The sequence below is a fragment of the Notothenia coriiceps genome, unplaced genomic scaffold, assembly GCF_000735185.1.
Source record: "Notothenia coriiceps isolate Sejong01 unplaced genomic scaffold, NC01 NC01_scaffold00007774, whole genome shotgun sequence".
In the NCBI taxonomy this organism is placed as follows: domain Eukaryota; kingdom Metazoa; phylum Chordata; class Actinopteri; order Perciformes; family Nototheniidae; genus Notothenia; species Notothenia coriiceps.
The window spans coordinates 37,941-47,473 of NW_011340475.1; the positions used below are offsets into that span (position 1 = coordinate 37,941).

The 9,533-nt window shown below is 44.6% G+C and overlaps 1 protein-coding gene across 1 annotated transcript; it reads left to right on the top strand.

The window, feature by feature from the left end:
• The first annotated feature begins 118 nt into the window (after positions 1-118).
• Positions 119-8,294, top strand: dldh (dihydrolipoamide dehydrogenase). Its single transcript, XM_010769790.1, has 12 exons — positions 119-170; positions 274-573; positions 1,251-1,311; positions 2,080-2,337; positions 3,654-3,714; positions 3,819-3,949; positions 4,056-4,225; positions 4,487-4,703; positions 4,793-4,966; positions 5,074-5,812; positions 5,947-6,226; positions 6,609-8,294. The coding sequence occupies exons 2-12, from the start codon at positions 289-291 to the stop codon at positions 6,612-6,614; spliced, it is 2,382 nt and encodes a 793-aa protein (XP_010768092.1). The 5' UTR covers positions 119-170; positions 274-288; the 3' UTR covers positions 6,615-8,294.
• Positions 8,295-9,533: the final 1,239 nt, after the last annotated feature.

Below are 9,533 nucleotides of genomic sequence, written 5' to 3' on the forward strand. Positions count from 1 at the left end.
ACCTTGACTGTGACATATCGGGAAGCTTTTTTAACAAAAACACTTTCTCCATGAGTGTTTGATCCGGGCTACGGACTTGTGCAGCTTTCACTGCTTGTTGAAGGGCTGTCAACACAATGGGACGCCTGTGTCTGCTACTGGTTGTCACTCTCTCCTCACTCACCTGCCAGGTAAGTTCAACAAGAGTATGATAACGTGTAAAGCTATTGAGTTGTGTGTGTTTTTGCACACTTTTATGGCTGTCTCAAACACACTGCTGCTTGTGTGTTTTAGGTGTTGTGCTCCGGAATGTTTGAGCTGAAGTTGCAGGAGTTTCTAAACAAGAAAGGGATACAGGGGAACTCAAACTGCTGCCCCAGAGGCTCTGCTCAGAGCCAGCACCAGCAGTGTGAGTGCAAGACTTTCTTTCGGGTTTGTCTGAAGCACTACCAGGCCAATGTCTCCCCCGAGCCTCCCTGCACATACGGCGGGGCTGTGACTCCCGTCCTCGGCTCCAACTCTTTCCAGGTGCCGGAGACCAACGCGGAAAGCTTCACCAACCCAATCCGATTCCCCTTCGGTTTCACATGGCCGGTAAGACCTCTAATGATCATGCATTACTGTATCTCTGCCCCCATGGGAATCACTTCATGCTAATTACTGTATAATGTTAACTTATTATGCATTTAATTGATAGTTTTTACTGTGATATATGTCATGTAGTCTGCATTATGATGTTTAAGGAGTATAACTGTGAGACTGTGAAGTTATTATAGTCTTATTCCAGTGGGACACATTAGCTTTGAAGAGTGCAAAACGCAACAGATGCTCCCAAACTCAACACTTGTGAGGGTCTTTGTCAGCACTGTGTGAGAGGGGCTATTGTAGTATTTCTGTGCTCTTTGGTAGGATAAAATGGGGAGGGGAGGAGGGCGTGTGTGTGGAGTAGGAGGAGGGGGCGGGGGTGTTTTCACCAAACGCTCCTCTCCTCCGACCAGGCGTGGTGGGAAAATTAACATCCTCTGAGTTGGCACATCATTGGCAGCGCAGCGTGAAATTCCGCCTCGTTTGGTTTTACGGCGGTGTCAGAGTGTGATAGTAGCAGGGGTGTGAAAAAGGAGCAGGTAGTAGCCCTTATTAGGCCCCTAATCAACACGGGAATTAGGCTGTGAAGTTTATTGGGAGGCCTCCTATGGCCCTTTGCTGCTCTGCGGAGGGAGGGAGCCTCCAGGCCGAGCAGCTGTTGACTCTCTCTCTGTCTCTCTCCTCAGGGGACGTTTTCACTGATCATTGAAGCCCTGCACACTGACTCCCTCGACGACCTGGCAACAGGTGGGTGGCAGCCAGAGAAGGCACCAGTGTAACTCAAAGACAGGCCATAAGGCTAATAGTGGCTTTGTTTTCTTTCAGTAGCATGTTTTTCACAAAGTGCACACTCAGGGCGACATGGAGTTGGATTGATGTTTTAGATACATTCTGCCTACAATCCTAATATGACCAAAATAAACACTTCTCTTCTACAAATATATAAGTAAATGACATGTTATATTATTTATCTAGCCTTTTACTTATGAGCATGTCAATCTTAAGATTTCAGTATAAAGGTCTTTATATGTGTCAAACTTTTCTACACCTGGAGGTTTGTTAAACATCTCTTAGGATAAAGACCACCCACAGTTTCTGCAGGTGCCAGTTAAGATTAGCCCCTGCAGTGTGATATTAGTTGTTGTTATCTTTATGTCCTGCTCTTATCACTGCATTAATGATGACTAACTGACCACATCAGTGTGTGTCCGTGGTGGTGGAGATAAAGAAAAAGCTGGTGGTCACCAGGTGAAAAAAAAGTTGAAATCAGACAGCAGCATCCTGCTGTTTACTGTCTTTAAACAATTTAAAAGTATTACCGGCAGTAAACCACCTCCAAACATGAGTGACTGTTTTTTATCATATATCTAAATATAGAAAAGAAAAAAATATATATAATAAATCATTTATGACAATGTCTGCTCTCATATCACACCTGTTCTGCAGAACATTCAATCATAACACTGACAGTAACAAGATATGACCAATAACAAGCTGTGTCTTTGCCCTTTGCAGACAATCCTGAGCGCCTGATCAGCAGGACCACCACTCAGCGTCACCTCACTGTGGGAGAGGAGTGGTCCAAGGATATGCAGACAGGCGGCAGAACCGAGCTGCGTTACGCTTACCGTTTCCTGTGTGATGAGCACTACTACGGCGAAGGCTGCTCCGTCTTCTGCCGACCCAGAGACGATGCTTTCGGCCACTTCAGCTGCGGCGAGCGCGGAGAGATCATATGCAACTCTGGCTGGAAGGGAGCGTACTGCACTGAACGTGAGTTGGCTTGCTATTTAATCAACCTCTCAATCATTCAGGCTCTATGGAGCAACATGAGGACCTGCCATAAATAGGAGATAAAAGTGAACCGTTGTATGATTGCCCTAGTTAATATTTAAGTTCTCTGGCAGCTGCTTGTGGGACAGATAAGATGAAGGGGCAGGACCGTTATGAGGTGCTGCTGTTTACATAAAGCTTCTCATCTCAGAATACTTCTAAGAGAGCACTAACTATTGGCTCAAGAGTGTTGTATGCAAACCTCAGAACTATGAGCTTCAAACTAATACCAATGAGGAAAAGGATTTCTGAAAAGTTTATAAATTACTTTTCAGAGTTAATCACTGGCCTGTCTTCATTGTTGAGGGACTTTTTCTATCTCCTAATGCAGGGCCCGTGTGCAACAGGCGTCAGTTAGTTATCCCATAGCACCAGAGGCCTCGTTTCTAATGAGCCGCAGTGGCTCCTCAGTAATTCACACGCCGCGTGCCTTCCATTAGACCACTGGGGCCTCCTCGCCCCAAAACCTCCTCCCCGATTGGCCAAGTGGGGGTCCTGTATTGTTGCGGCCCGGGCCGGTGATTGGCCGAGCGGGGTTGTGTATTGTTGTGTAGGGGGCAGCTGCTCGGTGAGAGGAGACAATGGAGCAGCTGTCTGGTGGTTAGCTCCACACAGACCAGCTGGCCCTGGGGGGAGGAGGAGGGGAGTGAGGAGAGACGGGAGGAGCGGAGGAGGGAAAGGATGAATGTAGAAGAGGAGAGGAAGAAGACAAGAGAGGGGAAAGGTTGATGGAAGAGGAAGGGAGAAGAGGAGGATGAGAAATAGGAGGGGAGAGAGGGAGGAGAAGAGGAGAGGGGCCAAGGGTGAGAAAAGGGACTTCTGACCCACAGTCAAGGGGAGAAAGGAGGCTTTGTGTGGGATGCTTTTGTGTTGGTGAGCCACCATGTTAAAGGAGAGGGCTTGTTGGCTGGTTCCCCCGCTTGGTGACCGAAGCTCCCTTCAGGATGTTGAAGCTGAAATGTAACCTTTCCAGGAACTTCTTCAGCTTTGTAGATACCAATATTCCAGCTGATCTAATGACCCTGAAGTGAAGCAACAGTCGTCTGTCTGTTTTATTAGCTCTCTGTGACGAGACTGTAGACAGACAGGTGAGCAGCTTAACACATTTGAAAGGCATACAAATATTAAGGCAGACAGGCAGGCAGCAGATTGAAAAGGCCCTTCTGAATGGGAGACTGAAGGAGGGCAAACATGTGTTTGTTTCCAATGCTGGATTCCCTGATATTCAACAGTCTCTATCTGTTTCCTCCCTGCAGCGATCTGTCTTCCTGGCTGTGATGAAGAACATGGCTTCTGTGAGAAACCTGGAGAGTGCAAGTAAGTAACACAGACAATACAAATGTAACGCTATATCTGGGAGTTTCTTAGACAGATCATAAACACAAAGAACGTTATTAATAGTATTTAACTGATGTTCCCAGGTGTCGCGTTGGCTTCAGTGGGCGTTACTGTGACGACTGCATCCGTTACCCAGGCTGCCTCCATGGCACCTGCCAACAGCCGTGGCAATGTAACTGCCAGGAGGGATGGGGCGGGCTCTTCTGCAACCAGGGTGAGTTTAATGAGAGATTTACTACTTTGTTGGCATTAAATCAGCCCTTTTTGTTAACACACATTTGCTGTGTAGTTTATTAATGTTGCGTCTCGATTTCTTTCAGATCTGAACTATTGTACGCACCATAAGCCCTGTGTAAATGGAGCCACCTGTACCAATACGGGTCAGGGCAGCTACACATGCTCCTGTCTGCCTGGATACAGCGGAGCCAACTGTGAGATTGAGGTCAACGAATGCTCAGGAAACCCCTGTCGCAACGGAGGCAGCTGCACTGTGAGTATTAATCAAAATGTTGATAAAAACAATCATATTAATGGGAACAAGAATCAGACAAACATCTGGACAGTGTGTTAATAACATTTGCTGTACATTTTGTGCGGAACTTTTGGCAAAACGTGAAGAATATGTATATTCAAACTTTCAATTTTCTGCATGACCTTATTAAACTTTCTGTTAAAGTGTATTTCCCTGTTGTTATTCAAACCTGAATACAAGCCTGTGTGTAACCATCGTTTTTCATTATTGCCAATATAGGACAACGATAACGGCTATAAGTGCACCTGCCCACCTGGTTTCTATGGAAAAAAATGTGAATTAAGTGCCAACACCTGTGCCGACGGGCCTTGCTTCAATGGCGGGCGTTGTGCTGATAACCCTGAGGGCGGTTACTTCTGTCAGTGTCCGATGGGATACGCTGGCTTCAACTGCGAGAAGAAAATCGACCACTGCTCCTCCAACCCCTGTTTGAACGGTGCGTTGTATTCTGTGTTTCTGTTGAACAATTAAACCTAAATCTATAACAAATATCTGGAGACTAATCCCCTGTCTTTGCCTCTGCAGGTGCAGAATGTGTGGATCTGGTGAACTCCTACCTGTGTCAGTGTCTCGACGGGTTTTCAGGTCCTAACTGTGCGGACAGCAGCAGCCTCTCTGCAAACTGCCTGTCCTTCCCTTGCGATAACGGAGGGACTTGTCAGGAGGGAGTGAACGGCTACACCTGTACCTGCCCTCCAGGTATGACAGCACTCCACATATATGCCTTGTGGGATTACAATAATTACAGTTCATTTTAGTTTCATATGAGTTTTGTTCTAATATCTTAAACTCTGCTCCCTCTGTAGGATATACTGGTGAGAACTGCAGCTCCCCCATCTCCCGCTGCCATCACAACCCCTGCCACAACGGAGCCACCTGCCATGAGCGCGGCGGACGCTACGTCTGCGCCTGTGTGCCAGGCTACGGGGGCCACAACTGCCAGTTCCTGTTACCTGAGGTCCCCAAGGGTCAGCCGGTTGTGGACGGACCGGATCGCCGTTATTCTTCTCCAGAGAGTGAAAATGTTGAAGATGAGGAGGATGACGACAGCGGATTCCCCTGGACAGCAGTGTGTGCCGGCATCTTCCTCGTTCTGGTGATCCTGATCGGCTGCTCATTGCTGGTTGTCTTCGTTCGGGTCAAGCTGCAGGACAGGCAAAGTCACCACGGCGACAGTGTCCACAGTGACAGCCACGAGACCATGAACAACTTGACGACCACCAACAATTGCCTCCGCAGCGACTTGGGAACCAAGGAATTGGGCCCTATGATGACAACGTCGATTAAAAACAACAACAAGAAGGCGGATTACCATTCGGACCTGGCCGGGTCACTGGGGGGTCTGAGTGGTATCAGCGGACTCAACGGATCGGAGAAGAACGGCTTTAAGAGTCGCTACTCCAGTGTGGAGTATAACCTGGTCCACGAGGTGCGGTCTGAGGAGCTGCCGCTGTGTAAAGAAGAGCAGCGTGAAGAGCCAGAGGTCAAATGTGAGATGCTGGACGAGTCTCACTCAGAAGAACAATGCAGAAAGAGACAAATCAGGTACATACTAACTATATTTAAGACTGCTTGGACATTTAGTTTTGTGCATGGCTCAAAATGCATAGCCTAAATGAAATAGTGTTGTGTGAAGGATGTCTTTTCCTAAACGGTTTGTGTTCTTCTTTGTCCCACAGCAGCGCATCAGAAATGAATCAAGTAGAAGAGTCACCGAGCTGCAGCGAAGCAAAATATCAGTCATCCAGTGAACTGAACAATCACGCAGCAAGTGAACTCAAATACCAGTCCTGCAGTGACATCAAATACAGGTCAACCTGTGACGTCAAATACCAGTCCAGCAGTGATGTTGACTACCACAATCCTAGTGACAACAGGTACCAGTGTACCAACGACACCAAATACCAGTCCGTCTACGTCATGTCGGACCAGAAAGATGAATGTATCATCGCTACAGAGGTGAGAACACACACAAAAAGAAATGGGCAGCCAGCTACGTTATTTACTGAATTGTATTGAATGTTTTAAACACCATAATACTCTGGAAATGAGTTGACTGAAGTAAAAATACAATTTGTGTATAGACTTTAATGCAGCATTGTGCGTTATTCATATAAAGTACCTTGCAGGTCACCCTTGAAAAAGAGATATTTTGATCTCAAGGGGCTTTCACCTGGTTAAATAAAGGCTACAAACAAACAAACAAACAAGGCCTGAAAAAAAAACGATATATAAAAAATGGGTTTAACAATAATTCACTATAAGGAGTTTCAACTGGATAGTAATTGATTGCAACTTCCTGCAGCATACTAAAATCAGATTTTTCCTCTCTGTCTCACAGGTATGATACCAGACCAGTTCCCTGTGGTCGGTCCACACACAGCCCTGAGCAGTAGAGCTCAACTTGTCTCTGGGAGGTTTTACTCCTGCTGTTTGCTGCTGTTCCCTGGGATTTACCGGAGGACTTTGAGCCAAGGTGCTACTGAGCCAGTGCGTCAGAGTCAGTAACGACTTGGCAAGGACTTAGTACTACAGTAGTACTACGGGTGAATACTTGACGTTGTTGACCTGAAATGGATGTAAGGTCTAATGCTGACTCAGTGCTTTGGATGAAGCACAAGTACAAACGTTGTAAAGAAGATTTACTGCTCGTACCTGGATGAACTATGGAATATCGACTTGGATGTTGACCGATGATATTGTAGTACCTTTGAAGTACTGATTGAATGAACAGTGTAGTACCTTGGAGTACTGAGAACTTTTGAAGTACTGTTGTACTACTGTTATGTGTTGTGGTTTTACAATTCAGTGTAAAAGCTGTTATTGATATTGGACAGTTCATGTTTTGTGCAGTGCTGCTGAGTGATGCTATGTTCACAATACGAGCAACAAAAGCAACAGTGTCTCAGAATCATTGCTAAAGTGTTGCCCGAGCCCTAGTAGTAATCTGGGTAAATACAGGTTTTCTTCAATTTTTAGAGGAAAGGAGATGGTTGGTTTACGGCATAAAAAATAGAAAATGTACCTGATTAATTGTATCCTAATGTTTTTCGCTCGTACTTTAAACGTAGCATAAGTATGAATTTACAGCCGCTTTAATTAACTCAATTAAAGTGGGACTTGTACGGCAGCTGTGCATGACTCTGCAGCACTGACAGACAATGTTGGCTGAGCTGGTTCTCAGCAGAAAAATAGAGAACTGAAGACTCCAGTAGTGACTGCAGATTGATCCAACATGGATCCTGTTGGGCCATACTGGCCCCCTGACCCCTGAAGGTTGTGATACACAGGGCAATGTTTTGGGCAGGGCAACTCAGGAAACACAGCATTAGGCATGAGAGAAACATCTGACAAAACATAATTGTATAATACACTTGGTTTGGCAACACTGTTTCTAGAAACTGTTATGCTACTACAGCCACTTTGAATAATTAACATAATTAAAGTGTAATTATCCAATTGGATTTATTTTCTGGCAGCTCGTTTGGCCACAATTAATTGACAAAATTACTCAAAATAAGTCAAATTCTTCTCTGGTGATGTTGTGTTTCCAGGTAAGCCAAGCTATAAAGAATTAGTCTTAACTGCCAAGACCTCATTGCACTATGAAGGTGTGTGTGTGTGCGTGTGTGTGTGTGTGTGTACAGAAGAGGTGATGATACACCTATGTGTGGTGTCACATGTATGCACTGCCCACTCCCTTCACTCCCAGTCTTCCACTATTAGCCAATTGAAGGACACCTGCCTGCCGTTGGTTAGCATCATTTGTTTTTTATTTTATTTGTTATCTAAAGAAAGATGTATTCTTTTAATTTAATTATCTAATTATTTGTGTTCCATTTTGTTGTGATTTATTTTGTTAAACCGGTTTTAATTTAAGTTGTATTGTTTTTATTTGGCAGATAATGTATGAATGTAAGTATGTATGCATGTATGTATGTGTTAGGCACTTGAGACCCCTGTGACTGTGTTGTATTTAAGAAAATAAGTCGTATGTAAAGAGCCTGTCATTTTTATTACTGGAAAACAGCGCAATATTTTTCCAAAATAAAAGAGGAATGAAATATAGCACATCTGATGTGGAGTGATTTTATATTTATATGTGTGGTTGCTTTTTCTAGACAAGATTCTGGGAGAACAGATTGAATGATTACAGTATGATATTCATATCTAGTGTGCACAACAATTGCCTTGGTTATTTTGACTTGCTTTGTATCATCTCAAATTGAGAATTGATAATCGGATCGTGTTGAGAAGCATTTTGGTGGTTGTCCAATTCATTCAAATCGCATGCCTCCTAACAATGTTTTCCCTCACAATGAAGTAACGCCATACACACAAGTATCATGTCATAATTTAATCTAGATCAGAGCCATGGCAGATAAAAGTAATTTAACGCTAGCCAACCTTTACGTACCCCCCTTTTCCAACCAGCAATTTATCTAGGATCGATAAAGATTAAGTGACAAGAGCATAAGATTATGGAACAGCTAACAAAAAACTCTTGTAAATTCCTCTCACTAACCACAAACGATGGCAAAGCAAGACGTAAGCAACAGTGTGGCTCATTGGCAGAATTGTTTACATTTTCAGTTCCCTTACAGAGCAATCCACCAAATTCAAGCTGAAGGATTTCTTTGTGCGTTGGTATTTGCATATACATTTGTGTCTATGTGAGAGAGTGTGTGTGTGTGAGCGTGTATTCGTCTGACGCAGCAGAAGACTGTCTCCTCGTGGAACCACTAAATGAGACAAAGACACACCCCATAATCATAGACCGCTTAGCTAGCCTCCTCTGAGGCCAAAGCCATCTCTTTGTGTGTGAGTATTTGTGTGTGTGTGTGTGTGTGTGTGTGTGTGTGTGTGTTTTTTTATGCAAGTGCGAGAGGGAATGTGTTTCTATATGTGCATAAGCTACGTATGTGTGTTTATATTAGTCTGTGTTTTGATTTGCTTGTGAACAAATGTTTTTGTTCCGTACATGAGCATAAACGTACGTGTGTGTGTGTGTGTGTGTGTGTGTGTGTGTGTGTGTGTGTGTGTGATCTTGTTTTAAGCAGAGGGGTATTTATAGCTAGAGAGAGAAACCACCAGTCTGGATTTAGTCCCGGTTGCCCCTGCCTGACTGCTAAACTGTGTGTGTATGTGTGTGTGTGTGTGTGTGTGTGTGTGTGTGTGTTTGTGTTTGTCTCTGTGTGTGAGAGTGTGTGTGTTTGTGTGCAAGAGAGAGTATGTGTGTGTGTGTGTGTGTGTGTGTGTGTGTGAG

Bases quoted from the DNA above. Each gene is read 5' to 3' on its own strand.
- dldh (XM_010769790.1), top strand. From the start codon at position 289: ATGTTTGAGCTGAAGTTGCAGGAGTTTCTAAACAAGAAAGGGATACAG. The intron at 1,312-2,079 runs GTGGGTGGCAGC...TGCCCTTTGCAG, and splicing joins CCTCGACGACCTGGCAACAG to ACAATCCTGAGCGCCTGATC. The intron at 4,226-4,486 runs GTGAGTATTAAT...TTGCCAATATAG, and splicing joins GCAACGGAGGCAGCTGCACT to GACAACGATAACGGCTATAA.